The following is an 18557-nucleotide window of genomic DNA, read 5'->3' on the forward strand; positions in this document are numbered from 1 at the left end:
GATCTCAAACTCCTGGGCTCAAGCAGTCCTCCTGCCTCAGTCTCCTGAGTACCTAGGATTACAGGTGTTAGACACCACACCTGGCCTAGAATTTATTTTTAATAATTTATATTTTCCTAAAATTGTCCACTTCATCTGTTTTTTAAGTACAGGTTTCAAGAGGATAGAGCCTGTGTTTCTGTGTTTGTCTTGCTTACTGTTGTGTCCCCAGTATCAGTAAACGACAGAACAGCTCCCTGTAAATACTTGTTGTATGAGTGAATGTGTGTGGGAGGAAGAATTATCTTGGAAAAAAGAAGGAAGCATTAATAGTGCCTCTCCTAATAGTGACTCATTTTTTTTTTAGGCCACCCTGGGGCCTTTTCTTATTCAAAACATTCATGAAAAAAAGTGCAGTTCCAAAGCATTGGAGCTACTGATGTAACAATTTTTTTAAAATACCATTATTAGGAGTGCAGCGGGGGATTCTCTGATCTTCTAGGTATTCTGTGATCTCCTGTGATCTTCTGGCTGTGATCTACCTCACATCTTTGAGACACCCTCCTCTGTGCCTTCTCCCCCTCCCTATTTCTTAGGTTCACCAAGAATGAATGAAGAAGCCAAGCGCGGTGGCTCATGCCTGTAATCCCAGCACTTTGGGAGGCTGAGGCGGGCAGATCGCTTGAGCCCACAGTGCAACAGTTGTGTTGAGCCTGAGCAACATAGTGAGACCCCCACCCCCTGCCCGTCTCTTAAAAAAAGAAAAAGAAAAGAAGGAATGAAGAACCCACCGTGGGTCAGGCACGCTGCTAACCTCTGCAGAAGTTTCCATACAGTACACTGGTGTGCAATGCCCACGCCACGTTTTGCAGGGTCCACGGGAAGCCTTGCGGCGACCTCACTGCCGCCCAATTTCTGGGCAGTGGCGGCGCAGCGCCCCCTGGCGGCCATCCCGAGGGCAGTGCCCGCGGGCAAGGTTCGAAACTGTCGGCATTGGGACTGACTCCAGCCTCTGCTCCGGGAGGCCCTCCCGGGCTGCCTGACCTCCCGGGACCATGCAGAAGGCCTCCCGCAAAAACAAAAAAGGTAACTGAGGAGAAGGAAGCAGGTGAAGAAGCCCTGGGGACCAAGCCTTCCTCAATGTTCCTCCTCTGTAAAATGGCAACGGTGCACTCTTGGCCTGGGAGATAACCTCTCTCCATCGTTATTATTATTATTAGTATTATCATCATCATCATCATCATCATCATCATTTGAGAAGGAGTCTTGCTTTGTCCCCCAGGCTGGAGTGCAGTGGCGCGATCTCAGCTCACTGCAACCTCTGCCTCCCAGGCTCAGGTGATTCCTCTGCCTTAGCCTTCCGAGTAGCTGGGATTACAGGTGCCTGCCACCATGCCCAGCTAATTTTTTATTTTTAGTAGAGATGGGGTTTCGCCATGTTGGCCAGGCTGGTCTCAAACTCCTGACCTCAAGTTATCCGCCCGCCTTGGGCCATCGTTATTTTTATCAAGGTATAATTTCCATGCAGTAAGATCCCCCCTTTTAAAAGTACAGCTACCGTTTTGACAAGCTATACCCACGTTGAACCACCCTCTCCATCAAGATAGGGAACAGTTCCACCACTCCCTAAAATTACTTTGCAATGCCCAGTTGCAGCCAAACCCCACCCCACTGCAGCTCCTCACACCCCCATCTGTTTTTTACAGTGTTTTTTTGTTTGTTTGTTTGTTTGTTTTTTGCCTTTTCCATGGAGAACATCATAAAAATGAAATCACATAGTAAGGAGCCTTTAAAAATTATACCAATGTAAATAGGGACTTTGGCCCTTTCATTTTTATTAAAAGGGCACATAAATCTTAAAATAGCACACGGGCCACTGTATTTTATTTTTAGAGACAGGGTCTTGTTCTGTCGCTCAGGCTGGAGTGCAGTGGTATGCTCCTGGCTCACTGCAGCCTCCAATTCTTGGGCTCAAGCAATCCTCCTGCATCAGCCTCCCATAGCTGGGACTGTAGGCATGCACCACCACACTCAGCTAATTTTTTTTTTTTTTTTTTTGAGACAGAGTCTTGCTCTGTGACCCAGGCTAGAGTGCAGCGGCATGATCTTGGCTTACTGCAACCCCCGCCTTCCAGGCGGGTTCAAGCGATTCTTGCGCCTCAGCCTCCAGAGTAGCTTGGATTACAGGCGTGAGCCACCATGCCTGGCTGATTTTTGTGTTTTCAGTAGCAATGGTGTTTCACCATGCTGGCCAGGCCGGTCTCAAACTCCTGACCCCAAGTGATCCACCCACCCTCGGCCTCCCAAAGTGCTGGGATTACAGGTGTGAGCCACCATGCCCGGCCTAAATAGAAGAGATGAGGTGTCACTATGTTGCCCAGGCTCTAATCACTTTATACTTCTGCTAGCCCCGAGGTGGGCTTACTGAAGGATGCAGACTCCTGCACTGAGCAATTCTTGTTCTTTATGGCTTTTTTCCGCACAGCATCAGGATTTGATAAGACTTGAGGTTGGCAAAGAGGCTGAACTAGGCAGGCAGGTGCCAGGCAGCCTTAGGCTTTTTCACTGCAGGGCTGTTGTCATTTGGACTGCTTGTCCTTGGGAAGGTTGACATTGCTGTCTGACTAGCCTTGTAGGAAAACCTGTAAGTCTTTTATATTTTAGTCTGGTGCTTGGGGTCTGGCTCTCCCAGGACCATAGTGCTGCCTCCTCCACCTGGTTGTCCCCAAACACAGCGGCTCACTCTTTTCTGAGCTCACCCTCTTCCAGGGAGGAAGCATTGAAGATCTCACTTTCAACAGCAGTAGGGTCATCTTTGTCAGTACCTTCGGGTTCCAGGGTCCCTGCCACTGGGCCCAAGCGAGCACTTTCCTCAGGTTTCATGTCTAATAGTTCATCCTGAGCATGCACTGTGTGAAGAGCCTTTGCCTAAAACACATAAAATACTTTTTCCATCTTCAGTGTTTTCCTTGTCGTGGTTTCCATCCTCTAATGAAATTAATTGACTCAGCTCCTGCACTGTTACATCTGTGCTTTCCTGCTGGGTGAGCTTCTTTTCTTCTTTCTCAACTAGTTTTTTCAGAGGGTTTTGTAAGTGCTTTAAAGTAGTGACTTCATATGGCTGATAACCTGTGAAGCTCTCATGGATGGCTGCCATAGTGTGAGAAGTCTTCTCTCCAAAATGAAGCAGAGTGGTCTGGTATGTTGCTAGCATTTGAGACAGGAGATTGCATGTATTTACTTGCTCCAAGAAGATCCACATCCAACTTCACTTTGTCAAGGTTTTTTTCTCTTTTTTTTTTTTTTTTTTTTGAGATGGAGTCTTGCTTTGTCACCCAGGCTTGTAGCTGGGATTACAGGCATGCACCTACATGCCCAGATAATTTTTTTTTGTTTTTGAGACAGAGTCTCGCCCTGTCACCCAGGCTGGAGTACAATGGCGCCATCTCAGCTCACTGCAACCTCTGCCTCCTGGGTTCAAGCAATTCTCGTGCCTCAGCCTCCCAAGTAGCTGGGATTACAGGCCCACGCCACCATGCCCAGCTAATGTTTTGTATCTTAGAGACAGTTTTCACCATGTTGGCCAGGCTGGTCTCGAACTCCTGATCTCGTGATCTGCCCGCCTCAGCCTCCTAAAGTGCTGGGATTACAGGCGTGAGCTACTGTGCCTTGCACAAAGTTTTTTTTTTTTTTTTTCAAGATGTACTTGTGTTTCTTGCCTTCCCGAACTTCTGCATTTGCTTATAGAGGTCTGGATCAAACTCCTGAGACACGTCCTTCTTCTGTAAGGAGCCTTTTGAGTCTGGCTTCTTTTACTTAACCCTGCTGACTTTTAAAAGTGGGCTCCTGGTAGCTTACCTTATAAGCATATTGAATTTACAAACTGAGATAGGAACTGCTGGACCTTGCCCAAGATGTGACTTCTCTGTTTGCTCAGGAACCAGAGGCTCAGGCAGGGCGTATCCTGCCCCCAGTTGCTCCCAGAACCCTGAAAGGTCTCTGAAGATGGTATCTTGTTTATATTATGCTATTTTATTTTCCCAAACAGAGAGCATCTGTGGTTTGGGGGAAGGTGAGGTTGGAGATGGGCAAGGACATTTGCTTTAGAGGAAAGGGCCATGAACCCCTCCAGCTCCCCACAGCCAGAGGTAGGCAGCTGGGGGAGCCTCTCCCTCAGCAGTGGCCCTGAAAACACCACAGTCACATGGACTTGGCAAGCTTGTGTGTCACCTGTCCTTATGGAAAGGAGTTGTGTGTGAAATTCTGGAAAAGTGTGCTGAAAACAGATCTCCCCAGGAGCTTCCTGTGTACCGAAAAGGAGTTTCCTAGCAACTTCCTCTTGGGAAATTAACTTGTTGTTTTGAATGTCCTTTTAGTCCCTGAAATTTTTCTTGTGAGATTTGGTTCTGTAGAAAACATATTTCAACCCCTCCCACTACCCCTTGTCTCCAAGGCCTTCGGATTTTCCCCCACGTGCTTTTTGGATCCATCCACTGCTCATTTCCGCCGTCACTGCCATGACGTGTGCCAGGACCCTGTCATTTTCATGTCATTTCATTTCAACTAACCATGTCCAGCTTTACTCACTTCGGAGCCTTTTCACTAACGAAGTCTGAGAAGCAGCCTCTGTCTGGTTGGTCCTCGCTCCTCCTGCCTCCCCCTCCTCTGACAGGGACGGTTCCTTCCTTTCTCAGACCTTAACACAATTTGCTCCTGATCCACCTTTCTTTGCCTAAATATTTCCTATTGGTCCTTTTGGCCTCAATTCAAATTTTAGCCCTGCTGGAAGCTTGACCCGCCATCCCCAGATGAGACTTTGGCCCTCTGTTACTCATTCTCAGAGCCCTCCGTCCTTTTCTTTCATAGCATGAGTTACAGTTTGTTATCCAACATATATTTACATGACTGATTGATATCTGTCCCCTCCACTAGGCTGTAAAATTCATGAGGACAAGAAACACATGTGGGCCAGGCACGGTGGCTCACACCTGTAATGCCAGCACTTTGGGAGGCTGAGGTGGAGGATTGCTTAAGTCCAGGAGTTCAAGACTAGCCTGGCCAATATAGTGAGACCCTGTCTCTACAAAAACAATAAAAATTAGCCGTGTATAGTAGCACATGCCAGTAGTCCCAGCTACTTAGGAGGCTGAGGTGGGAGGAGCCCTTGAGCCCAGGAGATCAAGGCTGCAGTGAGCCCTGATAATGCCGCTGCACTCCAGCCTGGGCAACAGGGTGAGACATTGTCTGTTAAAACCAAAAAACCCAACACCTCTGTTTTGCTCATCATGGTAAACCCAGGGCCTAGCACACTGTCTGTATCAATAAATATTTGTTAAGTGAACAGATAATACTAACTAATATTGATTAAGCACTCACAATATGCCAGACTCTGCAAAAGCCCTTTAATGCACCCATTTAATTTTCAGAAGAGCTCTCCAAGGTGAACACTTTTTATCCTCATTTTACTGACAAGGAATCTGAGGAACAGGGATTAAATAACTGTCCCAGGGATCTGGCTTCAGAACCCCAGTGGGTATGGCCATGCTTCTGTCTTGGTGAAGGACTGAAATAAGTTCCCCTCTTTTGGTTAGAAAGAGGAGTCAGCATCAAGGTCAAAACATCTGTACACAACTTGAGCAAAACACAGCAGACCAAACTCACTGTGGGTAGCCTGGGATTAGGCCTCATCATCATCCAGCATGGACCCTACCTCCAGATCACCCACCTCATCAGGAAGGGGGCTGCAGCCAACGACGGGAAACTCCAGCCAGGTGACTGCCCTTTCGCCATGCTTCCCAACCACCCATCCTGCCCATCTGCCTGCAGGGTGACTCGGGTCACCGGGTTTCAGTGTAACTATAAGGATATGACGGGCATGCTGGCTCATGCCTGTAATCCCAGCACTTTGGGAGGCCAAGGCGGGGTGGATCACTTAAGGTCAGGAGTTTGAGACCAGCCTGGCCAACATGGTAAAACTTTGTCTCTACTAAAAATACAAAAACTGGCTGGGAGCAGTGGTTCATGCCTGTAATCCCAGCACTTTGGGAGGCTGAGGTGGGTGGATCCTGAGGTAGGGAGTTCGAGACCAGCCTGGCCAACATGGTGAAACCCTGTCTCTATTAAAAATACAAAAATTAGCCAGGCGTGGTGGCACATGCCTGTAATGCCAGCCACTTGAGAGGCTGAGGCAGGAGAATCGCTTGTACCCAGGAAGCGGAGGTTGCAGTGAGCTGAGATTGCGCCACTGCACTCCAGCCTGAGTGACAGAGACTCCGTCTCAAAAAATAATTAAATAAATAAATAAATAAAATAAATACAAATACAAAAATTAGCTGGGCCTGGTGGCGGGCGCCTGTAGTCCCAGCTACTCAGAAGGCTCAGGCAGGAGAATCTCTTGAACCCGGGAGGCGGAGGTTGCAGTGAGCTGAGATGGCAGCACTGTACTCCAGCCTGGGTGACAGAGTGAGACTCTGTCTCAAAAAAAAAAAAAAAAAAGGATATGACATTAGTTGAGAACTTTCTATGGGCCAGCCAATGGCTATTACTTATATAACTATCACTGTTGGGCATATTAATTCATTTAATTCTGGCTGGCTACAGTGGCTTACACCTGTAATTCCAGCACTTTGGGAAGCCAAGGTGGGAGGATCCGTTGATGCCAGGAATTCAAGGCCAGCCTGAGCAACACGGTGAGATGCTGTCTATATTAGTCCGTTCTTGCACTGCGATAAAGAAATACCTAAAACTGGGTAATTTATAAGAAAAGAGGTTTAATTGGCTCATGGTTCTGCAGGCTGTACAGGAAGCATGGCTGGGGAGGCCTCAGGAAACTTACAATCATGGCAGAAGGTGAAGAGGAAGGAGGTACGTCTTACATGGTTGGAGCAGGAGGAAGAGAGAGTAGGGGGAGGTGCTACACACGTTTAAACAACCAGATCTCATGAGAACTCACTCGCTATCACGAGAACAGGAAGGGGGAAATCTGCCCTTGTGATCCAGTCACCTCCCCCCAGGCCCCTCCTCCAACACCGGGGACTACAGTTCAACATGAGATGTGGGCGGGGACACAAATCCAAACCATATCACCATTTCTACAACAAAATGAAAGTAGCCCGGCATGGTGTGTGCCCGTAATCCTAGCTACTCAGGAGGCTGAGGTGGGAGGATCACTTGAGTGCAGGAGGCCGAGGCTGTAGTGAGCTATGATTGTGCCACTGCATGCCAACCTGGGTAACAGAGTGAGACCCTACCTCTAAAAAAAAAAAAATTAAATTTACTTAATGAGGGTCAGTGAGATTGAGTTCCTTGTCCAGGTCACCTGTTTCTCCTAAGTGGGGATTCAGGGACCATGTTACTCCAGAGCTATGGCTCTCAGTGCGTAAAGATATTTTCTTTCGTAGGCAGTATTAAGCATTGCTAACACTTAGCTGCATGATCTCATTTCACTCTCACAATCCCTGAGCTAGATTCTGCATGAAACCACCTTGCAGACAAGGAATCAGATGTTTAGTAACTCTCCCATGGTCACTCTGAGGAGCTGGGATTTGAACCTTCTCTGTCAGACTCCAGAGCCTAAGGGCTTTACCAATACTGCCCTGCTCCTCGTGTCTTTGGGTGAATGAATTTTCCATGCAGTTCAAGAGGTGTTTTCTCAGTGCCTGGCCTGGGCCTAGTACTGTGCCCAGGAGTTGGGGAGGCAGAATGGGCTGGCGCCGTGGTGAGAAAGAAAAAACACATTGTGTTAGCTGTCCTGATTCAGGCTCAGGGTCTGACACTTTTTAGTTCTGTGACCCTGGGCAAAGCCACTTAACCTTTCAGGCCTTAGTCACCTCATCTTTGAATTGGGGTATTCCTGTGTTTGTCAGAGGTTGCGCAGATTTGATGAAATAATGCATGTTTGTTTGATAGATGGGGTATCACTCTGTCACCCCTGCTGGAGTGCAGTGGCTTGATCACGGCTCACTGCGGCCTTAAACTCCTTGGCTCAAGTGATCCTCCTGCTTCAGCCTCCTCAGTAGCTGGGACCCAGGCATGCACCACCATGCCCGGCTAATTTTTATTTTATTTTTTATTTTTTTGTAGACATGGGCAGTGGAGGTGGTGGGTGGGTGGTGTCTCACTATGTTGTCCAGGCTGGTCTCAAACTCCTGGCCTCAAGAAATCCTCCCATGTGGCCTCCAAAAGTACTGGGATTACAGGTGTGAGCCATTGAGCCCAACCTGATGAAATAATTTTTATGAAAGTGCTTTTAAAACTGAAGTGCTACAGAAATATTGGCAATCATCTCTTAGGCTGTTCTTACAGATTCTCTAGACTTTTGCATGTGTGTGTTTTAATAAACAATGATGGCTGTATGGGGGTCCCAGTGGATTAAGCCACTGGATTGCAACTCTGGTTACGTGTTAGAATCATCTGGGAAGTTTTTAAAACCAAGATGCCTGGTCCCTATCTCCCTACAGGTTTTTGATTCAATCGTTCTTGGACTGGGACAGGGCAGTTTATGTTTTAAAAGCTCCTCAGGTGATTCTAATTTGCAGCTAAGGGTTCCAAGCAATGGATTAAAGAAGAAAGCAGATACATAATGGTTTTATGAAACAGTTTGCTATACCTTAAAATCCAAAGCATTTTCCCCACACATCACTACTTGGTGGTGGAGAACAAACGGCGGCCGGTGGAGAGTTCTGGACTTACCAGAACAAAAGAACTCCAGGACAGGTCCCATGGGGTTTTCTGCTGCTTCTCAGCTTCTTCAAGGTCAGGTGACAGATGCTGGGTGATGATCCGGGTGCATACTCCAGGGTGCTAGAGTGGGACAGGAGTATGCTTTTAGGTGGGCAACAGAGAATCTCATGGCAGGGCTATAGTTAGTGGGCTCTTTGAGGTTAGAAGCAGTCTTGAATTTCATCTTTTAAATCCAGGACTCACCTACTGTATTAGTGCATTCTCACACTGCTGTAAAGATACTGCCTGAGACTGGATAATTTATAAATGAAGGAGGTTTAATTGACTCACAGTTCCGTACAGCTGGGGTGGCCTCAGGAAACTTACAATCATAGTGGAAGAGGAATCAGGCATTTTCTTCACAAGGCGGCAGGAGAGAGTGTGAGTGTGTGAAGGAGGAGCTGTCAAACACTCATAAAACCATCAGATCTCATGAGAACTCACTCACTATCATGACAGCATGGGGGAAACCACCCCCATGATCCAATCACCTCCCTCCCTCCACAGGTGGGGATTACAGGTCCCTCCCTCAAAATGTGGGGATTACAATCAGCAATGACATTTGGATGGGGACACAGAACCAAACCATATTGTTCTGCCCCTCCATCTGCAAGCTGAAGAGCAGGGAAGCCAATAGTGGCTCAGTCTGAGTCCCAAAACCTCAAAAGTTGGGAAGCCGACAGTGTAGCCTGCAGTCTGTGGCTGAAGGCCTGAGAAACCCTGGCAAAACACTGGTGTAAGTCCAAGAGTCCAAAAGCCAAAGAACTTGGAGTCTGATGTTCGAGGGCAGGAAGCATCCAGCACAGGAGAAAGATGAAGGCTGGAAGACTCAGCAAGTCTGCTCATTCCACCTTTTTCCACCTGCTTTTTCTAGCCTTGCTGGTAGCTGATTGGATGGTGCCTACCCAGATTGAGGGTTGGGTCTGCCTCTCCAAGTCCATTGACTCAAATGTTAATCTTTTCTGGCAACACCTTCACAGACACACCCAGAAACAATACTTTGCATCCTTTGAACCGATCAAGTTGACATTATTAACCGTCACACCTAAAGTAGTGGCTCATTTGTTATGTCTTTGCTTAATAAATAAATAATAAATGAATATTTGTCCCAGGCATTGTGGGAGATATTTCCCCATTTATTATCTTTTTTTAACTCCAATTTTTAATTTTATTTGAATAAGAGACATGGTCTCACTGTCAGGCTGGAGTGCAGGAGTGCAGTGGTGCAAACATAGCTCACTGCAGCCTCGAACCCCTGGGCTCAAGCAATCCTCCTGCCTCAGTCTCCCAAAGTGCTGGGATTACAGGCATGAGCCACTTCACCTGGCCCCACGTGTTATCTAATTTAAAGTTTGCAACACTCCTGAAATGTAGATAATGAAATATAGAGGCATAGAGAGATGAAATAACTTTTTCATCTTAGTTATACAACTGAGTCTGTGTTCAGAGCTGGGATTTGAACCGATGTGTGCCTAGAAAGCCCATACCTTTCTAGCCAATTGCCTAACAACTAGAAATGAGATTTGAATACAGAGGAAGTCCAGAGCCCCAAATCTCTTCGTGACAAGCCTGCCAGTTCTCCTTGGCATCATTCTAGGCTTTAAAATCTGTAACTCAGTGGTTTTAGACAATGATGATAAGATCTTGAGAGATGATAATTGTAGAAACATGCTATTTCTTTGACCCCGTTTCCTCCCAGTCCCATTATCTTTTATCTATGTGCTGAAATTTCTCTCCTTTGGTGTTTCAGGATAGGGTTTCACCTTGATTTCCCAATTTAGTTTAGTGTTAGTTTATTCTGGCTAAACTTTTAGTTCCTTTTGGCCAGTATGGCCTTGACAGATTCTGACATTCTAAGTCTTAAGAAATTAATGTAGGCCGGGTGCGGTAGCACACACCTGGAATCTCAGCACTTTGAGAAGCTGAGGCGGGCAAATTGAGCTCAGGAGTTCGAGACCAGGTGGGGCAACATGACAAAACCCCATTTCAATAAAAAATACAAAAACTAGCCCAACATGGTGGGCACATGCGCTTGCAGTCCCAGCTCCTCCGGGGGCTGAGGCAGGAGGGTTGCTTGAGCCCTGGAGGTCGAGGCTGCAGTGAGCTGTATTTGTATCCCTGCACTCCAGCCTGGGTGACAAAGTGAGACCCTGTCTCAAGAGAAAAAAAAAAAAGAAATTAATGTAGCTTCAACAGTAAATACAAGTCATGGACTGGCTACTGCCTAAGCATTTCCTAAAGGCCTGGTGTGTGCAGACACCCAGCTAGGCACTGGGGGTGTGGTGGTGAACGACACAGACATGGTCCTTAGCCGTGAGGAACTTAAGGAACTTCCAGCCTAGTTGGGAGAGATGAAAAAGATAAAATATTTTTCAGCAGTGGCTTGGCTGCTGCAAAGTTGATTTACTGTAGGTAATTGAGACAAAGTTTATATAATGTCATCCTATAGCCCATTAAAACAGAAAAAAAAAGGTGTAATGAGGTTGGTGTTCATAAATACCAAATTGGTGTTTCTGTATGAAGGGCAATGTTAATATCTATTGCTAGAGTAATCACATTCACATGCTGACATGTTTGGTTTACAGCCAGAACGGTCAGGAAATTAAGCTGTTTATTTTCTGCCCTCTTGATAAAAGTCACCCTTTTACAACATAATTAAGCAGAATGCCAAGCCATAGCTTTCAGCTATAAACACTGCTTTTAACATTAGGTAAGTAAGCTCATCCGGGGAGGGTTTTTTTTTTTTGCCATTGTAATTAACCTCAGTAGGATGAGCAGCTGTTTCATATTGCTCAAGCTGCAGGTAGCCTTGTTTCATTCTGAAGTGAGCTTCAGATACATGGTTGATTGTATTACCCCCAGCTACTGCTTAAGACCAAAGTAGAAGGTTTTTCTCCACCCTTCTAAGTATTCGTTTTCTGGAATTCTGGGAACTTTTGTTTCTGATAGGATCTAGAGCTATGGACATTTGTCCTTGGCATCCTTGGAGGCTTCTTTTGGGATCAGTGTAATACCTGATTGAAGCCCAGTGCATGCATCAGAGAAGGCACTTCTTGACCCTTTTCTTCTTTGAGGTTAGGCTTCAGCTGTCTTAGAATGAGGCTGATTGAGGGTCTCCAGGTCAGTACTAGTAAGATCTGAAGACTTAAGATTTTGCCCAACGTGAGCTGGTCCTTAAAAAGCAAATCCTTTGTATTCCTTTCTGAAGTCTTGCTGAATGCCGTTGTAGCAGCCAGGGTTCCTCATTGCAAAAAACAGAAAACACTTCTGTTAATGCACTGAATTTGGGATACTGAGTCCGACAGAATCTCCCAAAAGGCTGGAGAAGCAGGCTTGGAAAATGGTGAGAGAACTAAGAGCTGTGTGTAACTACCCCTAGCAACTAGAAGCTCCTGTCACTCTTTTGCATCTCCTCCTCCAGGTTCAGTGACCCAGGTGGGAGTGTCAAGTAGCTGGATCTCACTCACAGGTCCATGACCTAGCTGCTGGAGGTGGGGACACGGGGGAGGTTGGAGCAAGTGAATAATTGGTCTTTTTAGCTTCCTTCTATTTGGGGGTTTCGGGGGTTAGTGCTCAAGATGTAGTCCTCTTCCCCACCTGCCAGGGACTCGGAAGCTGCATGTTGCCCATCTTGTTTCTTTCCTTATCCTGCGTTGCCCTAAGGTAGGGAAACCTAGCTGTCAAATCCCTTTAAACCAACATACTCACTGCATACACATCTTACAGTTAATTAAAGCATGCCTAATTGCCCAATGTTTTATACAGAATTATTTGCTCAACTAATACTGCACAAGGGTAGAGAATTAAAATGAAAGGCTTTATGTTTAATATGGTCTATTAACTGTGGAGGGCACTGGAAATTGCCAGGCAGGTATAATAGAAAGTAGGTCATTTATGCATCACTTAGTTTAAGTGGTTTTTTCTTTTCTAGTAATAGCCATTCATTTTATCTGAAACTAATCTATTTTTAGAATCCTAACAGCTGGTTCCGATTATAAATATTTTTTAGCCTCTGTCACACCAAGAACTTCAGAAACGTCTCAAAAACATCATATAATGTCTACCAATATACTGCTATTAAGAAACATCTTGCATACATTCTTCAGTATGCAAAGGACATTCATATCATGGAGATGAACATCTTTATTAAATAAAGGCTGGGCCGGGTACGGTGGCTCATGCCTGTAATCCCAGCACTTTGGGAGGCCGAGGTGGACAGATCACCTGAGGTCAGGAGTTTGAGACCAGCCTGGCCAACATGGTGAAACCCCATCTCTACTAAAAAAAAAAAACAAAATTAGCCAGGCTTGATGGCACATGCCCATAATCCTAGCTACTTGGGAGGCTGAGGCAGGAGAACCACTCGAACCTGGGAGGCGGAGCTTGCAGTGAGCTGAGATCATGCCACTGCACTCCAGCATGGGTGACAGTTAGACTTCATCTCAAAAAAAAAAAAAAAAAAAAAAAGGCTGAAGCCTGGTTTTGGTTCAAAAAGAATCAACAATATGAACCCATAAAATGAAATACCTCACAATAAAGCCAGAAATCAATATAGTCCCTTTAAACCCCTAGTTTTACTGATATATAATTTTTTTCCCTCTTCAGGTGATGTTCTGATTAGTGTTGGCCATGCCAATGTGTTAGGATATACTCTTCGAGAATTTTTACAGCTTTTGCAACATATCACTATTGGAACAGTGCTACAAATCAAGGTTTACCGAGATTTTATTAACATTCCTGAAGAATGGCAAGAAATATATGATTTAATCCCTGAGGCCAAATTCCCAGTAACAAGGTAAATAGTTCATTTTAGGAACTCTTTGTTATAATACAGAATCCCAGGGCCTGTGAGGCATAGATGGTTTAATGTGACAATTATCAAATGATAAGGATCATGACAGGAGGACTGGTGACACTGTCAGAGTAATTTCCTGGGTTTCTGGTATTAGATCTGTAGGATCTAATATGAGAAAGCACGATGAAGTCAACCTGGAGTTAAAAAACAAGTCATCGGTTGGGAATTTTGTCCCCATGCCTACCTGCATGATGCCCCTCTTTCCCGAGTCAGCCCTTAAAATGCTTCTTGTGGGCCAGGTGTGGTGAATCATGCCTGTAATCCCAGCACTTTGGGAGGGTGAGGCAGGTGGATCATGAGGTCACGAAATCGAGACCATCCTGGCCAACATGGTGAAACCCCGTCTCTACTAAAATTACAAAAATTAGCTGGATGTGGTGGCACGTGCCTGTAATTCCAGCTATTCGGGAGGCTGAGGCAGGAGAATCGCTCAAATCAGGGAGTTGGAGGTTGCAGTGAGCCGAGATCGCACCACTGCACTCCAGCCTGGAGATAGAGCGAGACTTTGTCTCCAAAAAAAAAAAAAAAAAAAAGTGCTTCTTGCAAATCCTATTTTCTTTTGCGTATTCAACTTTTTGTTCTCTGGGTCCTTCCCAATAACATCTAAGCCTTTTTAAACTTCTCCCGTCTTGGCAAATCCTATCTTCAGTCCACTCTCCTCTCCCTACCCTCTTTAGCCACTGGAGTCTTTTGCATCCCCTCCCAACTTGCTAAAAGCTGTATTAGACACCTCCGTTTCCTCAAGAGACGCCACTTCCCAGACACTCCTCCACCCACTTCAATCTAGGTTTTGCTTTCATCCCTTGGCTGAGTCCTTTTCCCAGGGCCACTCATAGCCTTCACACTTCTGATCCCACTAGATTCTTCTGTCTTTATCTTGCTTGGCTTCTGAGCAGCATTAGACACTTAACAATTTCCACCCACTCTCTTCCTGAAATAGCACTTCCCAGGCTTCTGTGACACCACACTCCCCCGATTTTCGTTACCTCTGGCCATTTCCTCTTGGTGTCCTTTCTCCTAGCCAGTTTCATTGATGCCTGTGGTTTCTATGACTATCCACATACTAATTACTTTCAAACTGTATTATCACCAAAACTGTATTTTTTTTTTCTTGGAGACGAGGTTTTGCTCTTGTCACCCAGGCTGGAGTGTAGTGGCGTGACCTTGGCTCACTGCAACCTCTGCCTCTCGGATTCAAGTGATTCTCCTGCCTCAGCCTCCAGGGTAGCTGGGATTACAGGCGCATGCCAACACACCCAGCTAATTTTTGTATTTTTAATAGAGAAGAAGTTTCACCATGTTGGCCAGGCTGGTTTCGAACTCCTGACCTCAGGTGATCTGCCTGCCTTGGCCTCTCAAAGTGTTGGATTACAGGCATGAGCCACCAAGCCTGGCCAGAATGATCTTTTTGTAATGCAAATCTGATCCTGGCATGTTCCTGCAAAAAATCTCTTAAGACTTTTTGTTCTTTGGATAAATGTCAAAATCCTCACATTGGCCAATGATGCTCTATGGGGTTCAGCTGGCCTCTGCAAACCATTCCAACTTCAACTCATACTGCTTTCCCCATATTTCTCTAGCCCCCTTTAGCTTCCAGCTCTCTGCCTTTTGTTTTGCCTCAGGGTCTTTGCACTTGCTCTTCTCTGTGTGCAACATGTTTGTAACTTTGCTCTTCAGTAGTCACCCTTGAAGGCTCCAGTGTAACTTCTCCAAGGGGTCTTCCTAGAAACAGGTCCACCTGACATATGCTCTCACAGTTCATTCCTTCACATTTATCCCAATTTTAATGAAATAATCTGTGTAATCAGTTGTTCACTGTGTTTCCCTGGGAGAATGTGAACTCCATGAAGGCAGGGACTGAGTCTGTCTTGTTTTGCTAAAATTGCCCTAGGACTTTCATGTGGTCAGTGGTTCACTTGTTTTTAATTTTTAATTTTAAAAGTCTTATTTTTGAGACAGGGTCTCACTCTGTCACTCAGGCTGGAGTGTAGTAGCACGATCACAACTCACGATCAAATCCTACTCAGCGACTCCTACACTGGAGGGCACGACTCTAAAAGCCTGGGCTCATGTGATTACATAACAACTATGTTCTAAGCATTTTCATTACATGGAGGAGTTTTGAGATCCAGAATATTAAATTCTAAGGATGGTAGACTGACCATTCAAAAGCAAAGAAAAGATAGAACAGTACAACTTAAGTATGAGGCGAAAACCCACAAACAATGCCAAGCACCTGCTGATTCCCTTTCTTAATTAGGCAAAGTACCCATATCTAAGGCATTTTAGTAACTTATGTGTTAACGGGGCAGGGAAAGAAGGAAAAAGCTGCTTTCACAAAGCTAGTATAAACTTTTCCAGGAGAAAATGGCACTGGGTATACACACTGGAGAAATTCTCCATGTAACGCTCTGGGTAGGCCAAGTGGTATAAAAGTTTGTTTCTAGCCAATCCTGACCTCTGCAGGGTTGTGGCTTTATTACCTAATGACAATTTACCTGTCCTTTATGGTTACCTAATCATCAGAGTTGCCAAGGATTCCCCCTGCAGTCTGAAAAAAAAAAAAGTTATTAATACTTGGATTTAAAAAAAAAATTCATGTGCTGTTCAGGAAGACCTAGGTGTGTCTGAAGGCAAATCAGACAAAGAAAATCAGTATTTAAGACTAGTGGCTCTCAGTAAAAATTACTCATTATCAACTGTTTATTACTGGAAGAGATAAACTTTTGGAAAAGCCATTCAAATTCTTGGAAGCAAATACAACAGGCAGACCGCCAAGGTTATTAGTGATAACACCAGAAGTCTTAACAGGTTGCCAGGGAAGAAACCTATTTCCTTTTAGCAGGGCAGAATGTACCAGAGATTTGCAATCACAAAGATCTAGTTTTGGTTCTGCTGGGCAACAGCACCAGGATGAGGGAAAGCAGGTGACAGAGCATTCATTCTGGAAAGTTAAAGCAAGCACAGGTACTGTAGGCATTAGGAAAGTTCAGAGACCTGGAGGTGCTAGCAGGCAAGCACCACCTAGTTTCAACAATCAAGAAAGTCAATAATTGGAGAAAGTTAAAAACAACAACAACAACAACAACAACAACAAAAACCTGGCTGGACACAGTGGCTCATGCCTGTAATCCTAGCACTTTGGAGGCCAAAGTAAGGATTGCTTGAGGCCAGGAGTTTGAGACAGGCATGGGCAACATAGGGAGATCCTGTTTTAAAAATAAATAAATAAATAAAAATAAATAAAAATTAGCCAGGTGTGGTGGCATACAGCATACACACCTGTAGTCTCAACTACTTGGCAAGCAGAGGCCAGAGGGTCACTTGAGCCCAGGAATTCAAGGTTGCAGTGAGCTATGATTGTGCCACTGCACTCCAGCAAGGGTGACAGAGCAAGACCCTCTCTAAAAAAAAGACTCTAAGACTTACTAATGACTAGGATGTTGAAGATCCTTAAGGCCCACTATTTCCTGACTTCCTGACTCCTCTGGAAATCAGTAATGTTGTGTTAATGCCACGTGAGCCACAAGAATAGAGTTCTCAGGAGATGGCCAGGTTGAACCCATCACTTTAGCTGCAGTGAAATTAACCTACCCTTTAACACTTCCTAATATTCTGGTCAGTAGTCTAGTATAAGTCTGTGCAAAACTTTTTAAGGTATGGTGAAGTAATTTAAGGCAGAATTTGATTTCCATTTAGAAATGGAAAAAGATTTCAAGATAATTTAAAAAAGAGAAACATTTCAATGACACAGAAAGGTAATGCTAAAGCTAAATTGTATCTTTTATGAGTCAAACCAAGTTATAAAGCATCTTGTTACGGGACCATAAATGTTTAGACATGAAGAATCTATTTTATTCACTATTCTTTTCATTTCAGCACACCAAAGAAAACTGAGCTGGCAAAAGATGAATCTTTCACAAGCAGTGATGATAATGAAAATGTAGATTTAGATAAAAGACTTCAATATTATAGATATCCGTGGTCAACTGTGCATCACCCTGCAAGGAGACCAATATCCATCTCCAGAGACTGGCATGGATATAATAAGAAGAACCATACTATTAGTGTAGGAAAAGACATTAATTGTGACGTGATGATCCACAGAGACGACAAGAAAGAAGTGAGGGCCCCTTCTCCATACTGGATAATGGTGAAGCAAGACAATGAAAGCTCTTCCTCCTCTACCTCCTCTACCTCAGATGCATTTTGGCTGGAAGATTGTGCCCAAGTTGAAGAGGGTAAAGCCCAACTGGTATCAAACGTTGGTTAGCAAATCTGTGGTCATATGAGCATTTATCTTGCAGACACCCAAGTTTTGTGCCTCACCAGGCACAAGTTTGCTGTACTTATCAAGGACTGTCTGTAAACTCACCAATTCTCTTCTCTTATGACTGCGTTATAAAGCCTTTAGAGATGTTCTTCAACAGGATTATCTAAAGACTTCCCTGGGTTCTTGCAGGCCTCGCAAATCTTATTTTCAGAATAAGACCCTCCTTTCTGAGAAGAATTTCTTTCTTTTAGAAAATGCAGTAGAGAAATCCAATATCAGAATGTCTGAACATAGTAGAGAATGTCACTTTATGTAAACACCACATTTTTCTTTAAATATTTAGTTTCTCTCTTTTTTTTGGTAAACTTCAAGTACTATAATTAAAATAACTAAGAGACATAATTCTTTGGCTAGTTATTCACATTAGAATTCTTTTTTTTTCCCTTTTTAGCCCTTCTTTTACTGTAAATGTTGAATTGAGAGTTAATTATTTGGAAGAGACAGGATAGTAACAGATAAGGGAGAGACAGGAGATGAGAGAAAAACAAAACTCTGTCAATGAAGATAAATCAGACATAAAAAAATGAATGAATGGGAATATAGGATATGATTGATAGGAAATGTATGTTTTTTGGAAATAATTTTATTGCAAAAAAGGCAAAACAGGGGTAAAAACCAGACCATTTAGCTGCTGACACCCAAAATGACAAATTTTGATCTTGCTTTCAT

The 18557-nt window shown here is 44.6% G+C and overlaps 1 protein-coding gene and 1 pseudogene across 3 annotated transcripts; one reads left to right on the forward strand and one right to left on the reverse strand.

Annotated features, from left to right (window-relative positions):
- The first annotated feature begins 671 nt into the window (after positions 1–671).
- On the forward strand, positions 672–18230 carry PDZD9 (PDZ domain containing 9). Of its 3 annotated transcripts, XM_004057333.5 has the most exons (4): positions 672–1065; positions 5571–5750; positions 13306–13495; positions 17435–18230. In XM_004057333.5, the coding sequence occupies exons 1-4, from the start codon at positions 1035–1037 to the stop codon at positions 17826–17828; spliced, it is 795 nt and encodes a 264-aa protein (XP_004057381.1). In that variant the 5' UTR covers positions 672–1034; the 3' UTR covers positions 17829–18230. The 3 variants fall into 3 exon arrangements, with proteins under 3 accessions (XP_004057381.1, XP_004057380.1, XP_018867222.1); XM_004057332.4 differs by lacking the exon at positions 5571–5750 and having other exon boundaries at positions 964–1065; XM_019011677.3 differs by lacking the exons at positions 672–1065; positions 5571–5750 and adding an exon at positions 6779–6843.
- On the reverse strand, positions 1439–4498 carry LOC109023546 (islet cell autoantigen 1-like; annotated as a pseudogene).
- Positions 18231–18557: the final 327 nt, after the last annotated feature.

Source organism: Gorilla gorilla, chromosome 18 (assembly GCF_029281585.2).
Source record: "Gorilla gorilla gorilla isolate KB3781 chromosome 18, NHGRI_mGorGor1-v2.1_pri, whole genome shotgun sequence".
In the NCBI taxonomy this organism is placed as follows: domain Eukaryota; kingdom Metazoa; phylum Chordata; class Mammalia; order Primates; family Hominidae; genus Gorilla; species Gorilla gorilla.

Coding starts and splice junctions, on each gene's coding strand:
- PDZD9 (XM_004057333.5), top strand. CDS start 1,035: ATGCAGAAGGCCTCCCGCAAAAACAAAAAAG. Junction 5,751..13,305: donor CGACGGGAAACTCCAGCCAG/GTGACTGCCCTT, acceptor TTCCCTCTTCAG/GTGATGTTCTGATTAGTGTT. Junction 13,496..17,434: donor GCCAAATTCCCAGTAACAAG/GTAAATAGTTCA, acceptor TTTTCATTTCAG/CACACCAAAGAAAACTGAGC.